Consider the following 25379-nt stretch of genomic DNA (forward strand, 5'->3'; position numbering starts at 1 on the left):
TTAAGTACTGAAAAATATTTTTTCAGTTTTATGAAGACCGTAATTCTTCCTGCACTTCATTTAAACCTCACTATTCTAGTACAGAATATTTTATCAATGGTTAACACTTAAATGCATCTTATAACTAATAATACATGACAAGATATGTAGCTAAAATAAGTGACCAGAGTTAACTGTGTTATGAAAAAAGTAAGCTGCTATAACTCACATGAGATTTCTGTATCAACTCCTCTTTTGTTATTTCACCAACTGATTCCAAGTGTGGGCAATTGCTGCTGGGTGATGACATTTTAGAAGCTGTATTTTCTATGATCCTGTAGACAAGATTTGCAAGAGCAGAGAAACACTTGTCAACAGAAAAAAGAATGGGTAAAACCCAATCCTTACAGTAGGCAGCAACATTTGATATCTAACACGCAACATACACATAACTTTTAAAAGAATGCACCTTTTTAAAGTAAATTAGTATAAATAACTTCATTAACAGTAAAATAATCCAATACTCAAATTAAACAAAGCTGACTTCTAAATCCCCCAAGTGGAGCAAAGCTGGTTTGGATTAATTATTTAAATTCCTGATATCTTATGCAACACTCCTGAAGGGTGCTGAAGCTGTGAGGGCTAAAATGCACATGACTTGTTTGTCAAAGGAGAAGGAAACTTTATCTTGCTTTTATTTATTTACAAAGACACATTCTATACTCAGGTATATGACATATCAAAGGCAAACTGAAACTTGCAGCTCACATGTAGCACTGAACACTGGGTGAGCTCTTCTTTTGTTTGAGTTCTCTCTCTCCATACAAGGCCTCTGAGGCAGACACAGAAACTTATCAGAAAAAGAATGCTAAATACAGTCACTTTGTCATTACCATTTTGACAACTGCACAGAAAGCCATGACGCTTTACAGAAAGAAAACACAGAACTCAGTAATATTGTCTTTGTATAAATACTCCAATTGCCACATGCAGATAAGAACCTTCCAAGAACTTTGTTTTATCACTTAATTAATATTGATACCTCAATCTCTCTAAATCCCAAGAAATCTTAAGCTTTCTTTGATCAATTATTATCTGCCTAATCTATCATTCTTTTATCAGGACTTGGACCTAAACTTCTATCCTAACTTAGTGAAGCATACTCCGTGATCTATTCGCTGCCTTTAGCACCATTATCAGCACCCCTTTCCACTTCACCTGCTTGCTTTGGCAGGTTTAGGTTTGCTTTTTCCACTGTATGACTAATAACACCTTTGATTATTAAGTAACATGGGGCTTTGACAGCATGTGGGAAACCAAACTTTGCCTACTAGACATCTCAGACACGCTTCCCAGTAAACATTTAGTTTACCTTTGACTTGGTCTTTTGCTTTCATTGCCTTGCAATAAGATAGCTTTGAATCAAGAGTCATTTCAGTTCCCTTTGGCCATCAAATGGGGATTTTAATATATGTGTGTGTATATGCATAAATAGTCTATATTATTCCTACAAGCATTCCTTTACAAATAATATAGAAGTATTGTGTATTATTTGCACAGGAGTAATATACAATACTTTCTATAATTTATTATAGATATGCATGTATATGACTGCACCTATATACTTAAATATATTTATATATTAAAAATATATATAATCTTGTGCATTATACAGAAATATATATACTCAAGTATGCGTGTGTGTATCTTTCAGTGGTTTTGAGTATCATGGTGACAGATGTTCAATAAAATATTAAAGAACTTATCTCACAAGACTGGAAACACTACAGTAAATTAATAATTCAGTATTTTTTTCAAGATGAGGTCTAAATTCTCTTCCTGGACCAGTGGTATGACATTTAGAAAGCATTATTCAAATATACGCTGCGGATGAAGAAGTATTTCCTCAGTTCAGTGTCCATGTGTAATGTATGTGAAAGACACTTCAAATATGAAAACTAGATTTTTTTCAGGCCAAACCTCCTCAACTTCAGTCACATTAGCATGCTGCTCTGAACTGTAAAGCTCCTTTTCAGAACAGAAATGGAAACATGAATGTATGCTTCTTTTTTTGCATTTTGCAAGGTCTGTTAAAACATTAAATATGTACAAGGGAGTTTCAAATAAAGCCCTGACAACCTTGAAAAAAATTCAGTGTGAATTAATGCTGATTTAACACAAGAGCTTTAAAAAGACTTGTACAATGGATTAGGAAAGCTTTAGCCTTCCTTCTTTTTTCCATGTAAGAAGCTTTCTGACTGCATTATTCCAAGTACTACAAAGCAATGAATGAAGACTTTACCTCATGCTACCAGATTTGTATTTAATAGCTACTTTTCACACCTGGAACTACACAAATCCAGACCTGCAGTGCTGAACAAACCCAACCCCAGGACTTCTGCTCATATCAGATTCAGTTTATTGGTGCAGTCTGCATCTCACTTCTCATAATAATGATGAGAAAGACAAAACATGATGAAACTTGTGCCCCACAGATGTGGTCCCTATCCCTGTCCATATGGCAAAACATCCCTTGTAGAAGTCTACTTAATGTTACTGATTCTTTGTATGTTATTACACTGGAAAAGCTGAATGGCCTTTCACTTTCTATTAACAGAATTTTTACACACTTCCTTCCACCCTGTAAGTAACCACGACAGCTCAGTGTACTGCCATGACCTTGGCAGCTTAATATACTTTGCTGTGGTAACACATTTTGTAAAACTTCATGTTAAAGTCTTAAACTGTATAATTAATTTCAAAACCATGATTCATCCTTCATCTCTGTAAGTCCTAGCAAGCCCAGAGTAAGCCCCTCCCTTGCTCATTGCCCTTCCTTCATTTCACCACTTCCTACTCTATCTGAAAAGATTGCTTATCTTCCTCTACCCATGTATCTCATTATCACATTCTCTTTCTCACAGGTTTCTACATTGCGCTGACCTCATCCAAAAGTTGCTTCTTCACATAATCAGTAATTAAAAATAATCTACTTCTGTAGTTTCTCTTACATTCCATTTTATACTCCTCTTCTGAAGCTGGAGCATAACCCCATTTCATGCCCCCAGTGACACATGATAAGTTTGTACTGGTAAAGTACCTAGATACCTTGCACAAACAGCTCTACTGCATCAGATGAAAGGTCCATTTAACCCAATATCCCATTTCTACCACTGACCAAAAGAACACATCCACAGAAGAATAAAAATTTTACAAGAATATATAACTCCCCTGAGTACTTTGCAGCTCTGAGGCTTCCTGAACCAAAAGTTTTTATATTACAATGACAGAGAAAGGCTTTGGAAAGGATCTATATCAGTAATTTCAGCCTTTCTCACACTGCAGAACTCTTAAGAATTCCTGGCTCAATAACAATTTTCTAGACAGCAATCATGTGTCCAGTGGTCACTTCAGAAGCATTCTGTGGTCTCACAGGAACCTTAGAAAAAATCACAAGCTGAAAACCATGGACCTGCATTATACAGGATACAAGAAATATTCTTGTTTCATTGTGAGGCTAACAATGAAATAAAACTTGACTGGGATTAGAACTCAAGTTTTCACACTAACTGTTCATTATCATATTCAGCAATAAGCTTCTCATCAAATGCTTCTCATGTATCTGGGAGAGAACGTTGCAATCTATTGACAGCCTCTTCATTGTCTCCACTGAAAGGTTTGTTTCAGCCCACATATCTCAATGCACCATACTACATCAATCAACTATAATACATATTCATACTACGTATATATATATACATACATAACACATACTACATATTCATAATATGCAGTATTCCTATATATACTATATATAATATACATACTATATTACTATAATACATACTACATTACATAATATGTAGTATTACTACATACATACATATACATATTACATATGACACATTCAACTTCAAAATAAGGACTTCTAACACATTTTTGCTTAGTGCATGAATAAAGAGTAATACTTCAAAAGAAAAAAAAAGGCCATAAACCCCCCCCTGTAACTCGTATCTTGAACTTCAGTTTAGGGGAGGGAGGGAAGGGGGGAGGGGATTATTCCTGTTTTTCTTTCACTCACTAAGGAAAAAAAAACACAATTTGACCCCAGAGAAATGCGAACCGTAATTTAAAGCATCACAGAATAATAGAATAGTTATGGTTGGAAAGCTGGAAAGGACCTTAATATCATCAAGTTCCAACCCCCTGCCATGGGCAGAGACACCAAACTCTAAAACCATGTCACCCAAGGCTCTGTCCAACCTGGCCCTGAACTCCGCCAGGGATGGAGCATTCACAGCTTCCTTGGGCAACGCATTCCAGAGCTTCACCACCCTCACAGTGAGAGAGCTTCTTCCTTATATCCAATCTAAACTTCCCCTGTTTAAGTTTTAACCCATTACCCCTTGTCCTGTCACTAATGTTCCTAATGAAGAGTCCCTCCCCAGCATCCTTATAGGCCCCCCTGAGATACTGGATGGCTGCTATGAGGTCTCCACACAGCTTTCTCTTCTCCAGGCTGAACAGCCCCAACTTTCTCAGCCTATCTTCATATGGGAGGTGCTCCAGTCCCCTGATCATCCTCATGGCCCTCCTCTGGACTTGTTCCAACAGCTCCATGTCCTTTTTATGTTGAGGACACCAGAACTGCACGCAGTACTCCAAGTGAGGTCTCACAAGAGCAGAGCAGAGGGGCAGGATCACCTTTGACCCGCTGGTCATGCTCCTTTTGATGCAGCCCAAAATACGGTTGGCTTTCTGGGCTGCAAGCGCACACTGCTGGCTCATGTTCATTTTCTCATCGAGCAGCACCCCCAAGTCCTTCTCCACAGGGCTGCTCTGAATCTCTTCTCTGCCCAACCTGTAGCTGTGTATGGGATTGCTCCGACCGAGGTGTAGGACCTTGCACTTGGCATGGTTAAACTTCATGAGGTTGGCATCAGCCCACCTCACAAGCATGTCAAGGTCCCTCTGGATGGCATTCCTTCCCTCCAGCGTATCAACTGAACCACACAGCTTGGTGTCATCGGCAAACTTGCTGAGGGCGCACTCAATCCCACTGTCCATGTCACCGACAAAGACGTTGAACAAGACCAGTACCAACACAAATCCCTGAGGGACACGACTCGGTACTGATCTCCAGCAGACATTGAGCCACTGACCACAACTCTTTGAGTGTGGCCCTCCAGCCAGTTCTTTATCCACAGAGTTGTCCATTCATCAAATTGATGTCTCTCCAATTTAGAGACAAGGATGACGTGTGGGACAGTGTCGAACACTTTGCACAAGTCCAGGTAGATAACATCCACTGCTCTACCCGTGTCCATCAGTTCTGTAGTCCCATCACAGAAGGCCACCAAATTGGTCAGGCAGGATTTCCCCTTAGTGAAGCCACGCTGGCTGTCACCAAGCACCTTGTTGTTTTTCATGTGCCTTTGCATGCCTTCCAGGAGAATCTGATCCAAGATTTTGCCAGGCACAGAGGTAAGACGGACTGGTCTGTAGTTCCCCAGATCATCCATTTTCCCCTTCTTGAAAATGGGGGCTATATTTCCCTCTCTCAAGTCACTGGGAACTTCACCTGACTGCCATGACTTTTCAAATATGATGGACAGTGTCTTAGCAACTTCATTTGCCAGCTCCTTCAGGACCCATGGATGGATTCCATCAGGTCCCATGGACTTGTGCATGTTCAGGTTCTTAAGACGGTCTCAGATCAGACCCTCTCCTACAGTGGGTCTAGGGTCTTCATTCTCACAATCCCCGTGTCTGCCTTCCAAGACTTGGGTGGTGCGGTCAGAGCCTTTGCCAGTGAAGACTGAGGCAAAGAATTCATTAAGAACCTCAGCCTTCTCCAGATCTAGGGTAGATAGCTCTCCTGATAGCTTGTGGAGAGGGCCCACATTGTCCCTAGTCTGTCTTTTATTTGCAATGTACCTATAGAATCCCTTCCTGTTATCTTTCACATCCCTAGCCAAGTTTAATTCTAACTGGGCCTTTACTTTCCTAGCCTGGTCCCCAGCTTCCTGGACAACATCCCTGTCCTTGCTTCCACCTTTTATAAGCCTCTTTTTTCCTTTGCAGTTTCCTCAGCAGCTCCTTATCCATCCAAGGAGGTCTCATGGCCTTCCTGCTGCACCTCCTTCTAGTCAGGATGCAACACTCCTGAGCTTGTAGCAGGTGATCCTTGAATATCAACCAACAGTCTTGGGTCCCCCTGCCCTCTAGGGCTATATCCCATGGAACCTTACTAAGCAGGTTCCTGAAGAGGCCAAAGTCTGCTCTCCTGAAGTCCAGGGCAGTGAGCTTGCTGCATGCTCTTCTTACTGACCTGAGGATCTCAAACTCAACCATCTCGTGATCGCTGCATCCAAGGCTGCCCTGGAGTGTCACATTTCCAACGAGCCCTTCCCTGTTGGTGAGCAGGAGGTCAAGCATGGCACCTCTCCTTGTCAGATCCTCTAATTCTTGCAGAATGAAGTTGTCTTCCACACAATCAAGGAACCTCCTGAATTGCTTGTGCCGGGCTGTACTGTCCGTCCAACAGATATCCGGGTGGTTGAAGTCCCCCATGAGGACAAGGGCCTGCGAGCTTGAGGCTGCTCCTATCTGTCTATAGAGCACTTCATCCACAGGGTCCTCTTGATCAGGAAGTCTGTAAACAGATTCCTACAGTAAAGTCTCCCATCACTGTTCTCCCTTTAACCCTGACCCACAAACTCTCTGTGGACTGCTCACCTGTCCCCAGACACAGTTCCATACTCTCCAGCCTATCCCTAACATAAATAGCAACTCCCCCTCCCTGTCTGTCTGGCCTGTCACCTTCCATTCCAACATTCTAGTCATAGGAGCCATCCCACCATGTTTTTGTGATACCAATGGTATCATCTCCATAGACGTGCACACATCTCTAATGCCTCGTTTGTTCCCCATACTACAGGCGTTTGTACAGAGGCATCTGAGCCGAGCTCCAAATGAAGCCAGCTCATTGGCTGGAGCAGCTGAAATAGCTCTACATTGCTCCCAGCATTTATTATAGGTGCTGGCAACTGACTGGGAGTGTTGGGATGGAATGATGTACGCCCCCCCAACACATTTAGTTTAAAGCTTTCTTGACTAGCCTGCCAAGCCTCCTACCAAAACCGCTCTTCCACTTCGTTGTAGACCAGCTCCACCAGTCCCCAGTAGATCTGGCCTCCCAAATTGAGTCCCATGTTCTAGATACCCAAACCCCTGACTATGACACCACTGTTCTAACCATTTATTAACCTGCCAAATCTGCCTAGGCTTTTTAAGGTCCTCCCTTTTATCCTGGAGAACCAATGAAAATACTATCTGAGCACCAGAGCCTCTAATCACCTCTCCCAGGGCTCTGTATTCCTTCTTAATGTTCTCCGCAGTACTGCTCTCTATATCAGTAGCACCCACATGGACAACTAGAATAGTGGGACTTACTAGATCAGGCAGCCTCTCTGCAACATCCCTGATCCAAGCCCCTGGTAGGCAACACACCTCCCCTGAGACTGGGTCAGGCCGACAGATGGGTGCCTCTGTGCCTTTCAAAGTAGAGTCCCCTAGTACTACAACCCAATGCTTTTTCCTGGCAGCACCAATAGAGATCTTCCTTTACCGGTGCATCAGCTGCTTGCTCATGATGCAAATGCATTTCCTCATTAGGTCCCTGCAGAACTGCAAAGCTGTTCTGGGTGGGGACATCAGATGTAAGAGGAAGCCCCTTGCTTTTAATTGTCCTCTTCCTCCTTCTTTTGTTGCTTTTTTTTTTTTTTTTGGGCTTTTTTTTTTTTTTTTTTTTTCCGTTCCCAGCTTCCTGTGTTAATGGCCTCCTTTTTTCCTGCATGAACTACGACAGATGCTTGAGGCCCCTACACAGTCTGGCCCTGTAGCAAACACTCCTGCTTCCTCTCAGCTTCCCTGACATCTTTTAGCCTATTGACCACATCCCGCAGCTCAGCCCCTAATGCAGGAGGGCCTCAGCCAGAGCTCACTGACTGCAGCCCTAACCATTGTGCACCCTTGCCTCAAAAGACCAGGGCAAGCATTCTTCACACTCTGAGCTCTGCTCCACAGCTTCCTCTCTCATCGGCTCTGTCTGGGTGTCTATGCTGTCCACCACCGGGACAGGCAGCGCAGAGCTCCCAGACCGGGCCCTGGTCATGAGCTCAGTGCTCACCACCCCGCTCTCCCGCCTGCCCAAACTGCTGCGCCACGTCCAGTTCCCTGCGCTCCCTGGGGCAGGTTTTTACCCACTCAGGGCTGGTGCCGCTCCTCCTGGCTCCGCCCCCTGTGAGTCAGCTGCTCGCGTCAGCTGAGCTGCCGGCTCCTGGACAGGTCCTGTCGAGGACTTGAGGCTCCCTCGGTGGTCCCTGCTGCTCTGAGTTGAGGCTCCTGAACGCTGAGTTTCCCCCTGCTCAGGTGTTGAAGGCGATCTTTCTTGAGCTACTCACCTCAACAACTGAGGTGACCAGCAACCTATTTATTACTCATCAGAATTTCACAGCACCAGAGAATTATGTGATGCACACCATAGAAGACCTACCATCCATGGAGAAAAATCCCATTAAACACTAAAAGAATTCAACTGATCTTGCAAATGGTCTTAGGCTCATGCAGGGAGGATAATATTTCCTGAAGAAACATAACAGATTTTAAGTTATCTGCCTAGTTACAGTAACTAAAATTTCAACAATTGTTGAAATAAACAAGTATGTATCTTTATTCCACTGATATCCCTAATATGAAGCCATATTAACAGACCATTTTTTTAGTTCAGTAAGCAAATGCTGGTAGATTATTTTAAGAATAAAAGGATTATTGTGAAGGATTATTGTGAAAGCAATTACCTGAAGCAGTAATTGTATCTTCATTGCAGGCTTTTATTATTTTGTCTGTACAAGTCTGAATAACAGCGTATCAAACAATAAACTCTAAGTTCAGGATTATCTGCACTCAAAAGTTATTTTACAAGCTATGCACTGGAACAATTTAGCAACCATATTCATTTTATGGCAACAAAGTAGTAGTGACACAGACATGCAACGCTGTTACTTTGAATACTAAAGAGCTCTAGAACTTCAGTAAGTACTTACCATATAGACATTCTTCACAATTCAGAAAAAAAACACCAGTATTTACTCCATACTATACATGCCCATTGAAGATACACCCTCAGACCTACATATTCAGATTTTTAAGCTGTACATTTTCCTACCAATTTTCTCAAGAACTGTGTTGCTCTTTAAAAGCTTTACTGGATTGACAATTTATTACAGAAATTAATTCTACATAACAATGCACATGAGTAATACTTTTGCCAAACTTGAGAACAGTCTTCTTAGGGTATGAAATAGAATCACAGAATAGTTATGGTTGGAAAGGATCTTGAGATCATCTAGTTCCAATACCCCCCCCCCCTAAATAATAGATAATATTAAGGTTAATTTCACACACCAAATTCTTCTGCATTCTGTTAATCAGTAGGTGGTTTTGATCTTTATCTCACATCCCTCCCTATTCCTATCTTTTTTAAGTCTATCAACTCTAAACAAGAGTATCATATTCAAAAGACAGCACCAATCTGGTAGGAAGCTTATTTTGTCTATTTAGAATGAAACCTGGTATTTCCCAGTAAATGACAAAAGCATGCTCAGCAAGCTGGTGAAAAACACCTGGTCTTTCTCTTCAGGCACCAACAGCTATCCACTGAAGCAAGGCAGAGTTTTTTTAAGTGGCTTTCATTAGAGCGTTTTCTGTTTGTTTTTTTCCCTGTCACAAAATATTGTTTCCAGAAGAAAAGGATATACACAAAATACTGAAGTTAAAGGTATATTCTTTTAGAGGGTTAGACATTTTTCACTTTATACTGCCTTTCAGAGCATACAGACTGTCCATTCATGTCTTTCTTCCACCACTTTAAACCCCAACTCTGAAACCCATTAGCTGACCTTTATGGACGTAAGAGGATTTTCCTAACCCAGGCTTTGACCGCAAGCAGAAGTCTACAGTGATTTTCCACTGGGTGCTATACCAGACTTTTTTCTTCAATCTATTTCATCCCTCGTACAGGGTGATCTAAGCGTGTAGATAGTTCACGGAACGGCATAAATCACAATTACTGGTTTTCGGAACTGCACCCTTGAAGCCGCACGGCTTCGGCTTTAGCAGGTATTTGCAGAGGTCAGCTCCAAGCTCTCCAGCCGCTGCAGGCTAGCGGGAGGGCATGTAGCAACCTCCCTGCCGACCCGATGACCCGGAGCGGGTATCCCGAGCACCACCGATCCACCGCCCCACGGCCCAGCAGGGCAGGCAACCCAGCCGGCCGCGCACCGCCCCGGCCCCCGCCCAGCCCTCCGGGAGCGCGGCTCCCCGGCCGCTGAGAGGGCTCCCGCCGGCGGCGGCCATCACCGTGCCAACAAGCCCAGAAGGCTGAGAGACAGAGCAGCGCCCGCTGCGCTCCTGTCCCCCCTCACGGACACCGGACGCGACCCGCCTTCCCCACCGCCAGCAGGACTTTCCCCCTCTTACCGGAGCAGCCGGGAGAACGCACCGTGCGCGGAGCCCGCAGCTAAGACGGGCCGCGGCTAGCCCCGCGGCTCGCACCGACAGCGAGCCGCCTCCGGGAGCAGCGCTCCGCCGCCAGTGACGCGGCAGTGCAGAAAGCCGCCGTGCTGGAGAAGCTGCGCGCCCAGGCTATGGCTCTGCCGCTACCTCCTCACAGGGACGACCAGACAGACACCAGCCGCAGCAACGCCAGGACGCGCCCCGCACAAAGATGGCTACGCGCAGCGTCTCCGCCGCTCATATGAGCATTGCCCCGCACAAAGATGGCGGAGTTAGCCTCTCACCCCGCCTTACCCGGTCTTCCGCAGGAGGAGATTGCCCTCTGTAAAGATGGCCGATGCGCACTCCTAGCGGAGGGGGTCACCCTCACGTGGCAGCGGTAAGGGCTGCCTCTCGGTCGACCTCAACCGCTCCTCGGTGGCCCGGAAGCAGATCGCCGGCCGGTCTCTTGAGCAGCTGCTGGTGCGGGGAGGGAGGGAGCCACTCGCGGGGGGCTGTGGCTCCTGCCTGCGGCCCCTGCCCGGCGCTCGGCAGGTAACCGGGGGCGGTAACTGTAGGGCGGGACTCGGCTCACGGAAAGGCGCGCCCCCCTTTGCCTCGGTGAGAACGGAGGTTGAGGGGAGCGGGGGGCTGGCATCTCGGCTGTGTCCGTCGCCAGCCCGATGCGCCGCAAGGCTTGGGCACCCCTACCACGGTGCCGGGGCTGCTGGGGCTGCCAGGCCTGGGGAGGGGCCGGGCCGGGCGGAGTTGGCTCCTGCCCACAATGGGACTAGCTGCAGGAGCGGGGTCCGCTGTTCCTCCGCGCCCGGCCGGACCGTAGTTCTTGTCTCGCTGCGGGGAGAGGCTCCTGTCCCCCAGGAAGCAGCTCCGGGCAGGGTCGGCTGAAGGGACACAGCCCGTGGGCAAGGCTGCCAGCGCCCTCGGCGTGGGGGCCCGCCCTCTGCTTTCAGCTCGCTCCGTGCCACAGTTGGTGGTCTTGGATGTTACGGACAGAAGCTTAGCATCAGCGAGTTACGGGGAAGGGTCCCTGTTAACGGGGGAGATTATGTCAGGGTATAGTGTTTGTTCGTCATTGTGTCTGCAATAAAAATGAGGCTTTTGAATGAGATAAACTTAAGGCTGCTGTCAGATCTTTTAACTCTCTTAGCTAGCAAACAGGTTCTTCCAACAGTATTGAAATGGGATTGTTGTCATGTATGGATTTAGAGAATATAAGAAGTGAACTGTCAGCTGATAAAAGCAGGCTGAGTCCTCTGTAGATCCTGGTTATACATGCACAGGTGTCTGCACAGAGCAGTGTGAAGGAATGGGGCCTAAACTGAATCAGCAAATTCACTGTCTCCTCATGAAGCACAAATCTCCAGTCAGAAACATCAATCAAACAAGTCATATACATGTTATTTAAGAGATTCTCACTTGTAGGAGAAAGCTATCTGGGCTTTTATTGCATAACTTAGTATATAACCTTTATTTGACAGAGTATTCTGGAGACCACCTGTGACTGTTTTCAAGATAGTGCCACTTAATGAGGTTATGGGAAAGAAGGAGCCATGTCAGAAGAAGCTGTTACTGAGGCACGATTTTCTCTGAAGACAGTAGCCTTACGGGTATTTCATCTTCCCCTTTCCTGGTATCATTCTCTCAACCAGGTAATGTATATTATTGAATTATTGTCACTATTGGTGTACATTTAGAAGTTTAATACTTTTAATTGTAATGTTGTACTTGCTCTTCTGAGCCTTGTGTGAATTAGATTTGTACAGAATACATTGATTTTTAGTTTATTTAGAGCATTGAACCGAAGCAGGGTTTTTTTTTTTGTCTTTTTCTGCTAATAAACACAGTGCATCATCATACGTCAGACTGAAGAGGTTGCTTTATCTTCAGTGTCAATGTGTCTTCATTTTGCAACAGCACAATAGCTCTCATCAAGTCAAATACCAAAATCCTCAAATTGTCTTTTTTTTCTGTAGAAGCTTTTAGATATTTAAAAATTAAACATAACTATCATTAAATGTTGAATAATAGTATTGAGTGTAGTCTGAAATACTTTCTAGGTTGCCAGTGGCACTTGTCAAATTAATCTGAATGATAAGTGGCACGTTACTGTGTTTATTTGACTTACAGAAAGAGCTTCTTCAAATAAAATGCTAAGGCTCTACTAATCATAGTGTTTCCTTTTACAGATGGCCCTGAAGTGACTTATTTTCTTTCATTGATATTACAGGCTAGTTTTAACTAGCAACATGGAATGCAGTAACTCACGTGTAGGTGATGAAGAGTAACTTATGAGCTTGGTTTAAGACTGACAAAAGCTGGAAGTATTGTGAAGCTGATACTTCTTGTCTGCAGGGAGTTATAAAATTTGTCCCTAGAGCACCTTCATGTCAAAGGCAGGGAGGAGGAGCTGTAAGTTGTGTAGTAGGGGTCCAAAGAGAGGTGTTAGTTGCCTATGTGGAAGGCATCTATGTGTATGCCTAACCGTATACGTGATAAACGATAGACTGAAATGTTAGAATTACTTGACAAAGTATTAAGTCTTCAGTCATATCCCTCATTTCTTGAAGAGTGAACCACATTCTGATGCTGTAATACACGGGATGAAAAAAAAAGGCTTCTAGCTGGTTGTACAGAATATGATTCAGTAGGGTTTTTTTCTATTCTTTGTATGATGAATCATTGACAAAAGTAACTAAAAGAAAAAAATGTTTATAATTAGGAATGCCAATAATAATTTTTAAAATAGCTATTAGCAGGTCCTAATAAACTTCTGCCTTTAAAACCCATGTCTTTAATCTGACTATTTAGTTTTTATTGAAGTGGATGCTTGTAAGCAACAGCTATGTAATTTTTCAGATTTGCATGTATATGCTTTTCAGAATTTTACTGCATATAAAACCACAATCAGCTGCATCTGATAATTTTCTCATTTTTCTGTTTTTACTTTACAATTCTCACTGCAAGATCACATATTTCTTTTTTTACATTGCAGCATATTCATGCCCTTTTAAAATACCATGTGCAACTCTGTTACGAGCATCTATTAGCTTTCCTTTCCTTAGAGGTTTTCATTTCACTGTTAATTTATTCATGAACATGTTTTAGGCACAAATTAAAAAAGAATCCATTTGCAGTTCTATGAAACTTTAGTTCTAGCATTTAATTTTATGAACTTTGAAGTTTTAATCTCAGGTATTTGGTTATTAACTCTTTTCTGTGTTTGTGCCGCGTGTCAGGAGTTTCCTTCTTGCAGAGTACAGTGCTAGGTTTTTCAGCCTTGGTAAAGATACAGTACTACTAAGGACAGGGCTCTCAAGTGGTTTTGACTAGTTGATTGCGAGCTCCATGCAGAGCAAAACTTTCAGTGCTTTAAATTACACAGCTCTGATAGTATTAATCAATTGCACAGCAACCAGTGACTGCCCGAGTGCAGTGGTACTCTGTGTGACCAGCTCTCCTCTTGTATGAGGAAACGTGTTTCAGAAACACCATATTAGCCCCAAGGACTGTTTTCTCCCAGCAGTCTTGTTTCTCAAGCAGCATGGGTTTTCCAAAGGTTTTGTGAATGTGGACTCCATTTTCCAGTTAAATGGCTCTTTTCTTGGTTTTATATCTTGTAACTTTGAATTTTATAAACTTTGTTAATGACTTTTCATTCCAGTTGCTCATATATGTGGTTCTTCTTTACTAATTTAAATGTCTGTAAACCCATGACTGATCTATATCCAAAATAAAATGTAAGAAATAATAAAAGACGAAAAAGCTTTAGAGAAATGTGTTTAGGTACATGATCTTCCCAAATTGAAACACCATGCAAATATTAGCTTATGTATCTTTTATTCTTTCACAGTGCAAGTGATAGTCTAGTTGTGAAGGGTGAGTTTCTTCTCAGTACTTTTTTTGCTGTGAGAGAATTAATTGAAGCCCTGTATTGTCCTGACATTGAAAATAAATCAATTAAATAAATTAAAAAAAAATAATTCTGAAAGTCACTTACTTAGATCCCTGTAGTTCATGGATTTGCAATATACCTTATAGTTGTTGGTGCTGCAGTATGACTCTCAGTGCAGCCACTCTCTTTGTTGCACCAGCCACTTTGTAAACCTTGTCACCTTCTGGCCATCACAAATTTTGAGAAGCAGTTAGTTGTGTCCTTACTGGGTTGCTTCACAGTCTGTGTAAGAGCAGCATCTCTTATCTCCCTGAGACGAGCTATAGCCTATGTTGAACACTGCCAAGGGAGAGTAGGAGGAAGGGTGGGAGTTAAGGAGCCTATACTTCTAATGAAGTCACAGTCTTTTTTTCAGCTAAAGCTCTCACCTGGGTTAAAGAAGCTTTTCACGGTAACAGCAGTGAGTACGATATCTGTTATTTTTCTGGCCCATCACTTTAAAAGAAGACGTGGAAAGAAAAACAAGAAAGTGCCAGCATGGGAACCAAGTCATCTGGTACTAGAGTGTACTAAAGCAGCTGCATCAGAAAAAGGTAGTGAAGGACCCCCCAAGTATTCTTTTTTTTCTTGGAGGGGAGGAAAAGGGGTGTGGGGGGAGCTGTGTGCATAATTCTGTAGTAGTAAAACAAACTGTTTTCATTTAATGATGAGTAGGTTTGAATTGTTAAAGTAGAAAATGTGCAAATTAGGAGCAAAATTACAGTGTCTTAAAGTAAGCTGGTCTTGTTCTCAAAGGTGAAGTTTTAGTCATGAATTGGAATTAAAACTTTTTTTGTTGGTAGTGTATTAACAGTCCAGTTTGCCATCTTGTGGATATACCTCAATACCAAGAAAAGCAAATTTAATTTTTTATAATATGGGAAAATAATTGTGCTCAAATGCATGGTTATTGTTACAGATATTGACTGTTGTCATTTATAGTTTCTCATGTCGAAGTGTAAATACAAGAATAATTGTTGCTTGATTCTAAACTGTATTTTATTGAAAAGAGTAAATGCAATTCTTGATCGAGCTTGCTAATGAAAAATATGTTATTTTGAGTTTGCAGCGGCTTTAACATCAGTGTATCTCTTAGGTTCTAGTTGTTCCAGTAGTCGGCAAAACTTGACCCTTTCTCTGAGCTCTGTGAAGGAAAAAGGATCTCAGTCTTGTATCTATGCAAATGGAGGACTTTTCAGTAAATGCTCTGGTTCAGTTCAAAGCCTGGCCTCGGTAAGCAAAACTGTTTCAAGGCTCTTCAGTGTCTACTAACCTGCACCGAGTATGTACGTAATGGTTTCACTGGGCTGAAACAACTTTCTTGAGCAAGCAGTGCAGGTGACTAGAGGTGGTGAGAAGGCCATTGTACTTATTAGTTAAAAACAGCTTCTAGGCAGGTAGCTTGGATATACTGTGCTCTGGAGGAATGTAGTTTTAAGGACATCCCGTGCAACATCATTTCAAATTTTGTTCATTTTCTTCTTAAGGTTCAGAGTGCCACTTCTTGCCACAGTTGTGCTTGTGGCAATTCAAATTCCTGGGATAAAGCAGATGAAGATGATATTAAGCTTGTCAACATTCCAGTGACCACACCTGAAAATTTGTACTTGATGGGTAAGTCATAATAAGGACATTCATTATCTACTAACAATGAATGTAAATGATTTCTTGGGTTTATGGCAAAGTGACACACAATATTAGTGTGGTATCCTTTCACAGTATCCTGTTGGCATGCGTTTAAGAACACTTCCATAAAATTATATCTTACTTTATCTAGAGAATAGATATTGTTTCATTCCTGTATTTGTAGCAGTAATCCATCCAATTATTTAAAAAATAAATAGGAAAAATACATTGAATGTTGTTGCTTTACTTGTAAACTCCTTTGTCTTATTAAAAAGGCAGATATATTTTTTAATTTATTTTTTAGACTGGAAATCAATGTTGTTTTGAAAGCTTACATCTCTGCTATGATCATGCTTATTAGCTACAAAGTTTCCTAATGCTCTAAAATGCACAGACATATGGAAGCTGTGTATTTGATGGAATGGAGGTATTCCTAATCTTCCCTAGGTATGGAGCTTTTTGAAGAAGCACTGCGCCGGTGGGAGCAGGCACTAACTTTCCGTAACAGGCAAGTTGAAGATGAAGCAAGTTGTGGTTCCATTAAGCTGGGAGCAGGAGATGCAATTGCAGAAGAAAGTGTAGAAGTGAGTATACTGAATCTGTAATCTACTGCTGCTGCCCTAACAATTCATTTGACTTTGTTACCTGAACCTTTTCAACTTCTGATTCAATTACCCATACTGAGAATGGATTAAAATTAGTGGTATTGCATTTAAAGGAAATCTAGTTTTGTTCCTTTTGATTTCTTTGGTTGGTTATTTGGAGGAGGGTTGGGGGAGAGAATTAGCATTATTTATTTTTTGGCAATCACTGTTGCATCAGTGTTTGCTTCTGGATGGTATTAACAAGCTACCAAGTATACTAGTTTTCTCCACAAAATCCCTTGGGTCATCCCTTTGTTTTATGACTATGTGAGAAGATATCTGCTTAGCAAAGATAAAGGTCTTGGGAAAGATGATCAATTTATGAGTAGTCACAAATAATGTGCATGAACTTTTTTTATATTCCTTTGTTCTTATGAACAAAATGCTAAAAATGCTTTGAAATAAGCATACACATATGTGGCTTTCATTATTTCTAGTGCATTAAACATCACAGGTAAAGTATTTTAAAATTTAGACTTTATTTCTATTGAACTAAATAATACAAATGTATGTTTCAAAAAGTGTGTATATTTTGGGTGTTGAAGTATTCATCTGTGCCAGTGGCACGGTCTGATCTTTAGAGGCTTAATAGTCTTAGATTTTACAAAGGAATCTTACAGGCTATAAACAAATAGGAAATATTCTTATGTCTGTGCACTTGCAGGATATCATTAGTGCTGAATTCATTCATAAGCTCGAATCCCTTCTTCAAAGAGCTTACCGTCTTCAGGAGGAGTTTGAAGCCACCCTTGGGGTCTCTGATCCTGCTTCTCTAGGTAATGATATTGGTGAGTACTCCTATTTTACATTTTTATTGGTTGTAATAATAACTCTTGGAAGGGGGAAAGTCAATGAAATATTGAGTCATGAATTTATCAGTAAATGAAGAGAAAAAAAAAATCAGGATCTTTACATTATTAGGTAATGCTTTATGTGGTGCTTGTATTTTAGATAAGAACGAACTGAGAGAAAATATTTTTCTTTTTGGCTTGTCAGTGTACTTGAGAATTTTCATAATGCTTCTCAACTTTCTGAAGGTTATGACTTGGGTATTTAAATATTTATGCAGTAAGAAAAAAATCAAACCAGAAAGAGTTTGTCTGAAACACGTATCTACTACTAAAGCTCTTATCCCTAGTGATTGAAATGTATCACGGTTAGGAGTGACTAAAACCAGGATTTTAAATGGCAAGTGTGATGGGTGATTGCTACAAGACATGCTGATTAAGTACAGATAGTTTGATTATTTTTATTTAAAGAATTGGTTTAAGGTGTTCTCAAAGACTGATACTACTAGGCTCTTTCCTAATTCAAGATCAAGCACCTGATCTCAAATAACTGTCAGAATTTAAAGGCAGAACATGTTCTGGGGTTTGTTTTAGTCAGTAGTTTTGTTTGTTACGCTTCAACTTGACTGGCACGAGGTGGCAGCACTCTCATCTCGTAGCCCTCATCCTGAAATCCCTAAATACAGCTCTAAGTAAGGTGGGAATTAAATTCAGGTCAGAGCTGGCTTTCTGCTTCCAAGCACTGTGGAGCTTAGATTTAATACAGAGGTTGTTTTTGTTTGATGCTAGATATAAAAACATTTCATCACTCAACATTTTTCAGATAATTTACTTTCCTGAAGGATATGTCACTGAGTGTAGGGTATGAATGTTTGAAGTAGGATGTTTTTTGAGACTGGCAGTTTTCTGGTAGCTGTCCTGAGACAGAGAGAAAAGTACAGTTAGGAGAATCTATGGGGCTGTCTTATGGGTCTGTTCCCTTCCACCTTGTTTTCTTTTTTTGTGTTTGGTAACCTAGTTAAAGAAAATGAAAGCTGCTGTCAAGAGACTTTCCTTTGCTAACACAAAATGTAGGTGTTCACATGTAATACTTTGTTTCACTTTCTTTTACTTAAGCTTTGTATTACTCTTTTAGGAAGTATTCTAGTAGTAACTTTGGTAACCTTGTTTCCTTTTTGTATATGTTCACACATGTGCATGTATTAACAACAGTAATGGAAGGATTCAAAAGTCACAAGAATAACAAAGTCCAAGAAAATTATGAAATCCCAGTGGGCAAATGAAATAGATAGTACAACATTCTTCACCAAGAAATTTTGCAAAATACAAATGACGGTTCTGAGCAGAAACAGAACTGAAGGAACCTCTGCTCTGCAGGAATGAATATAATTTGTTGCAAAAGAGGCAGCAACAGCATCTACTAAATCAGAATCGGTAGTCCTGGATGATTTGTACCCGAAACTTCTTAGAGAAGCTAGATAAAGGAAGTAAGAAAGCACCCTAATCCATCATTCATTTACTTCTTACTGCTCTTGGAAAGTAGAAAATGTTCAAAATGATTGAGAAATTGCTAATTTAGTTACAAATCCTAAAAAACAAAAAAAACCCACTCCAAAACTCCAAACAAACAAAACCCAAAACCAAAAAAAAAAGCCAAAACCAAAAACCATACAAAAAATGCCCAAACCAAAATAAAAAAAAAAACCCTCAACCGAACAAACAAAAATCAACAACCCCAGAACTTCAACAGCCAAGTTAAGCATCGTGCCTGTGAAATAAGAGAGTTGCTAATTTGCTATGGGTATTGCCAGTTGTTACAGTTTTATGGTAGATAGTTTTTCTTGGACTGTAGGTTTTTGAGATATCTGCAGTTTGGGGGATTATTATAATAATTGGTTCACTGACCTGAACATTTGTTTATACTTCTGTTTGCTGTTAAGTGAAAGGTTTGCTTCCCTAGAGGGAAGATGTTTGGTCAAAGGCTGTAATTTTATCAGCTATGTAGTTGATGATAAAGTAAAGCTTGAAATTGATACAAAAAATTACTTAGAGCATTAGAAGCATTGAATTTATGAAAAGGCAAGGTAAATAATACTGCTCTGAATTATCCGTTTAAATTGTTACAGTCAAATCACATTTGAATCTAGACTAGTACAGATTGTACGAAGAGTTGAGAGATCTTGAAAGAAAAATAATAAAGAAACACTCTTGGGATGCGTTAGGAAAATTATGTATCGCAATCAGTCTGTGTTCTTAGCACATTGCTGTAGAAAACAGACGGTTGATAGTCCTTGGCTCTGTGTAAAGGGCAACATCACCATAGAGGTAGAGATACTGTTGTGGGTTTATGTGGCTTTAAAATGCTCTGTCCAGTTCTGTTTGTATTCCAGAAGATATGGAAATATTAGACAGCTCAAAACAAGCCATAAAAATGATCCATGTTTTGGAAAAACTTAAACATGGTTTGATTGCCTATGACTAACTCTCTACTGAAGAAAGTACTGAGAGGTGACTTACTTGTTTTGAATAGTTACTTACACATGGAAAAGGTATGTGGTGCTGGGGGATTTGTAGACCTTGTTAAAGTTATAGCTAGATCCAGTTTCTGGTTGTTCTAGTGGCACAAGTTGAGTGCTGAAGTAAGTTTTCTCTGAACTGTGTTGAGGGTATTTCAGTGTTTTAGACAGGTTTTTTGTTGGGTTTTTTTTAAATGTTGTTTTTGTTCCTCTTTGAGAAGAAGAGATGGACTTGAGGGTAAATTGTCATTGGGGTCTTTCTTGCATATCAGTGTTTCCCCTTAGTACTGCTGTTTTTTCTTCTTCTGTGGGCCTTGGCGAGAACGAGAAAAAGCCTTTGTTGTCCTTAATAGGTTCATAAGTCTTGCAGCTTGTCATTAGAGTGCTTATAATGTTTTGCAGTGTTTTTTCTGTTAGACATGACAGAACCAGTTTGTGTATTTTTCTTCCATTTTCTCCATCTGAAGCACTTGTGGTTAACCACAGCTGGAGGCACAGCTCTGACAGTTGGGCAAATGTTAAAGTGTTATCAAAAGATTTGCTACATAAATATCTGACTAGCACTTCTTATTCAGAAATCAGTCAGGAAAGAAACTTACAAAGGTAAAAATTTTTATCAATTTCTGGTTTTCAGCTTTCTATGTAAAGTCTGTCAGACTTCTGAGGCTCTTGAAAACACTCTCTCCTCTGCTTGTCTACTAGTCACAGATGCTGCTCCTTCCCAACACCATTAAGTGTTATTCTTCCCTGGTAACCATTTCTCTCTACCTAATCAGATTAAGATCTTAGTGCTGCCATTGATCAATCATACCACAAACTGGCTTTCACTTTATGATCCCACTTACTAGTAGAAGTTCGTTGCCAAGATAAACAATTTGCCAAACAGCTTTGAAAAACAGCCTTCAGGAGGAGACTATGGTAACATGCTACATGGGAGAGTCAGGAATGAGTTACCTTATGTGTTGTGGTCTAATTAGCTTTTGTTTTATTCTTCTGTAAATTAGGACCTTAGGCTTTTATATTTCCTGGTTACATGTAAATTAAATATTTTGTTTTCTAGATATTTCTAAATAGTCAACTTTTAGCAGTGTGGAAAATACTGGTATTAATAAATACTTTTTTTTCCCCTGTGGGTATAATTCTGTTAATAGTAATAATAATGATTATTTGCAATTGTTTCTATTAGTTCAACTCTGTAATCTATTGTGGTGTTATAAACAATGAATACAGCCCTGAAAAAGACCATTAAATAGATGAAATAATGGAAAACAATTGTGTTCGTTGTTGTTGCTTTCCCCACTGGACTTTCAGAATTATATAAACCAGCAAGTTAAAATAGGATTTCTATAGCAGAAATATTCCTGGACATGAAATTAAAATAAATATGTAGGGCTGCTGGGTTTTTTATGCTGATTTAGGGCTGTGAAACAACATGGGAAACCTAGAAACAGGCTTTCCTGAGGCAGGCATAAGCTGTTCGGATCAGGAAGGAGGCAATTGGTAGAAAACTGTGAAACAAAAAATATTCATCTTATTATTTCTGAGGAGATAGAGGGTTAAAAGCTTCCAGTACTTTCTGTAGTCTCTCCTTGAAAAAAGTTCCTTTTTTTTTTGTTTTGTTTTTTTTTTTTTTAATTCTTTTTAGATCTTTTCTAGCAGACCGAAATGTTAGTCGAGCTAACTTGTGAGGAATGCAGAGTTAGGACAGAAACAATAGCTTTACTTACAAGTAGAATTGCAGGTCAGAGGGCAAAAATTCTCAAATTGTAGAGCTCCTTTTCAGTACTGAATTCCTAATACATCGTATTATTATATTATTTTCTACTGCAAAAAGGAATGCTGGCACTCAAACTAATGGTGGTTTGTGTACACTGGCCCTTACACTTTTTGATAATAATAGTAAAACATATGCATTGATAACATTTTTATTTAGAAATATTTACTTTTTATTTTATCTTAATTATACAATTTAAAACAAATGAATTGTTTGAGCTACTGCAATAAAAGATCTCTCACAAAGGTCTGCGTTGTTGGACGCTTTTGTTGGAAGGTTTGTCTGTTTCTTTTTTTAATTTTCTTCTCACACTCAGAGATATGCCTGGCATTTTGGAGAGAATATGCACAGCCTTTAACCTAGTGACAGAAGAGAACATATTTGCATATTAGAAACCTTTTCTCCAGCTGCTTCTAAAAGGAAGAAAAATCTTTGCATAATCAATGAAACTATTGAAAGCTCATTCTTATATACTTTATTACACAGACTTTTACAATGTTTTACTGTCCATGGATGAATATCTGGGGCCTTTCCTTCCTGCCTCTGAAATGTAATATACTCAAACTAAATTTTTCCCATTAACATTTTATTTGGTTATGCACGAGAAATGTTTCCAATGAGGAGGTGAGCAATTTGTGCTAATTCACATAGGTGTGCTCTAGTAGTACATACTATAAAATAATTTCAAAGTCTCATAGTTTTTTATGATAGCTTGAAAAATTTTGCTTGCTTTGTGATCTTTGAAGATAAATGTGCATTAAATGATTTCTTCATTTCTTAGAGAAGGACAAAACATTTTTCTAGTGGCTGAAACAGAATTGAAATCAAAACAAAAGGAAGCAATAACTTTTTCTCTAAGTGTGGAAATATAGTCATTCCAATAAATGCTCTCATAAAGGAAAGAAAACAATATTACTAAGCCTGAGGAAAAGTCCAGAAAAGTTACTTGAATTCTATTTTTTAAAAGAAATCAATATGTATTTTGAACATGATTTAGCTATTAGAGTTTGTGGAAGTTCAGTAACTGCAGAAGCTTACTGCATTATACTGTGAGGTATCTTGCAACTTATTGCTGCAATTCCTTATTTCTGGTTTACAATAGATATTCAAAGGGTAGTTGCTTGAATTGGATAGTATGTCTTCTATAAATAATATTTAAGACTTTCCTATAAAGGCATATTTGTCCAATATTATAACACTTCCTTTCTAAATTGCCTTCAGCAAAATTCTTTACTGAAAAGCATCTATGCAATGTTGGATAGTAGAGTAAGACTTGTAGGTAAAAGGTCAATATAAAACTGTAAATAAAAATATATCTGCAAATGTTGTGTCTATGAAAAGATTATAATGCTTGGCTTTCTCAGTGATAATCTTTAATTTTGGCAATACAATACTAAACCCACAAAATAGCTTTGCATGGACCTGCAGTTAAGTTACTTGTACTGAAAAGATTAATATTTGATAATCTGTATTTTTATGTTGGTATTTGATAAACTCAAGTGTATGTTTTTGTCTATCTTAAATTCTGACACTTAGGTGCCATTTCATCGTGAAGCAGATTAGTTGAAATCTTTTCAGCAGGGCTCAAGATAATCTATTTTACTGTGCACAGAACCAGCACTGGAGAACTCAAGGTTGCTTATTGTGTGTTAGCTATTGATAAAAATTTACAAAAGCACTTCTGATAAGATCAGAAAGAGAGTATGTTTCTGATTTTTGAGCACCCGTGTTTGTATTTGACCAACAGCTTTGCTCTTAGATCCCACTGTGCAGGCTATTTATACACCTTTTTGCTTTTCCTTAAATGGCATCCGTGAAACCTATCTTCTTTCTGTCCACACCAAAACTCCTGTTTAAGCCCTTGTCTCTCTCACTTCTTGACTCATGCCATGTTCTCATGTCTTGCCTTGTCAATTTAAAACTTGCTTCTCTCGCATGGACTTAACTGTTACGTATAAAAATCACCTTTGCTTATTTTACTGACCAGATTATTCCTTTTTGTTAAGCTGTCTCTCTCACTCAGGAGCTTCTCTTCATATGAAATACTAGCTCCTTTTAGCTCTGAAGTAGCTTGCATGCTGTAATTCATAATTCATTGTGGCTCAATTCAGAATTGAGCCACAATCCACCTACTTGATTTAATTTCCCATACTGTGCAGTCAGCTGTTCCTGTACTTCCCTGCTTAATCTTCCTAACACAAAGTCCCTCTACTATTTCTCAACTCTTTCTGCTCATTCCTTACAATGTGTGAGCAGTCATCTCTCCCCATATCTCTTGGTGTGAGCTTCCTTGTTCCACATACTTACTTGGGCAAACTCTTCATTACTTCATCTCTCTTTTTCCTTTCTTCTCTGCCCATCAATTTTAAATCCCTGATAAAAAGGGGGAAATACAATGAAGTTGATCCAGTTCCTTACATGAGTGAGGAACATTTGTACAGCAGTTTATGCAGTTAGTGCCCCACAATACTACTCAAGTAGGACTAGGTAATGCATGCTGTTTTATCTGTGTGCTTGTCACTTAGCCCACAACAGTAAACACACAGGATTAACACTATTTTAAAACATACAGTTTGAGCATTCCTTTTGCATTTCTTTTGTTGGCCATTCTGATGGTTAGTTTTAGTCAGTAGCTTCTCCTTTTTTAAAAAATCTGCTAGAAAAAGTCCACATATTTCCACATATGTACCTTCTTTTAGTGTAAAGGGAAGGGTTCATTTTCGACACATCTCAGGGCTTGATCTAATAACCTTCATTTTGAACACTTTTGAAAAGTGATGTATGGAAGAAGTGGAAACATCCTCCCTTTTGCATGTTCTTATCATGGAATCATAGAATGGTTAGGGTTAGAAAGGACCTTAAGATGATTTAGTTCCATCCTGGTATGTTCTTAACAAGGTACAGTTTACATTTTTTTTTTCTTACTAAAAAGGATGTATATATACTTAATTTCTATGTGTTTATGTATACTGTATTATACACTCACCTTCAATGTGTTTATATACATTGTGAGTATAAATGTTCCAGAGGCAGGAAAAGTTCATACCGGGCAGATGGCAAGTAGAGAGGGCATGGTAAGTGTTTATTTTCCTGGCTGAGTATCATAGTGTGAGGTTATATAAACTGATGATCAAGAACACGTTTTGGCCCATGGAACTAATTCCTGTTTTAGAGCTTCTACTAAAACAATTTATTCTTGTATTAAGTCTATTTTTGAGAGGCTTGTCTGAAACATTCTTGGGCAAGATGAAGGCAGGAGAGCCAAAATGGGGGGGGGGGGAGATATAGACAGTAATAGTTTTGAGTCTGAGCCTTCAAAGGTAATCAGCTCTCTTGGCTTGGTAGTTTAACCTTGAAAGTGGAGAAACGGAGCTTTTCCAATTACTTTTGAGCACAGTATTTCAATAGAATATTAACAGAATTGTATAAAATCAGCAAATGTAGGGCTATATACACAGCAATTCCTTTATCAATTCAGTAATTCAGTTAGGGCTAAAATAGATAAACTTCTTTCTGCAATTTATTTTCACAGGCTTAAAATGA

The 25379-nt window shown here is 39.9% G+C and overlaps 2 protein-coding genes across 12 annotated transcripts in view; one reads left to right on the forward strand and one right to left on the reverse strand.

Annotated features, from left to right (window-relative positions):
* The window catches only part of USP33 (ubiquitin specific peptidase 33), a 46134-nt gene extending 35136 nt beyond the window's left edge, over window positions 1-10998 (reverse strand). For 3 of the 9 annotated variants that reach the window (XM_061345130.1, XM_061345128.1, XM_061345125.1), the window contains exons 1-3: window positions 10522-10786; window positions 748-811; window positions 209-314 (exon numbers count right to left, since the gene is read on the reverse strand). In XM_061345130.1, coding sequence (XP_061201114.1) covers window positions 209-314; window positions 748-749 — 108 coding nt within the window. In that variant the 5' untranslated portion in view covers window positions 750-811; window positions 10522-10786. Of the gene's footprint in view, window positions 1-208; window positions 315-747; window positions 812-10521; window positions 10792-10841 lie in introns of those variants that run through there. The other 6 variants (XM_061345129.1, XM_061345124.1, XR_009724175.1 and 3 more) reach the window with 5 other exon arrangements.
* Window positions 10807-25379, forward strand: part of MIGA1 (mitoguardin 1) — a 38485-nt gene continuing 23912 nt past the window's right edge. Inside the window, exons 1-7 of one of the 3 annotated variants that reach the window (XM_061345133.1) lie at window positions 10807-10936; window positions 12036-12206; window positions 14865-15042; window positions 15585-15721; window positions 15976-16102; window positions 16562-16698; window positions 17423-17546. In XM_061345133.1, coding sequence (XP_061201117.1) covers window positions 12108-12206; window positions 14865-15042; window positions 15585-15721; window positions 15976-16102; window positions 16562-16698; window positions 17423-17546 — 802 coding nt within the window. In that variant the 5' untranslated portion in view covers window positions 10807-10936; window positions 12036-12107. Of the gene's footprint in view, window positions 10937-11076; window positions 11092-11670; window positions 11943-12035; window positions 12207-14864; window positions 15043-15584; window positions 15722-15975; window positions 16103-16561; window positions 16699-17422; window positions 17547-25379 lie in introns of those variants that run through there. The other 2 variants (XM_061345135.1, XM_061345134.1) reach the window with 2 other exon arrangements.

This window comes from Neopsephotus bourkii, unplaced genomic scaffold (genome assembly GCF_033783945.1).
Source record: "Neopsephotus bourkii isolate Nb327-2 ecotype Australia unplaced genomic scaffold, CSIRO-AGI_Nbou_v1 NB_234, whole genome shotgun sequence".
Taxonomy (NCBI): domain Eukaryota; kingdom Metazoa; phylum Chordata; class Aves; order Psittaciformes; family Psittacidae; genus Neopsephotus; species Neopsephotus bourkii.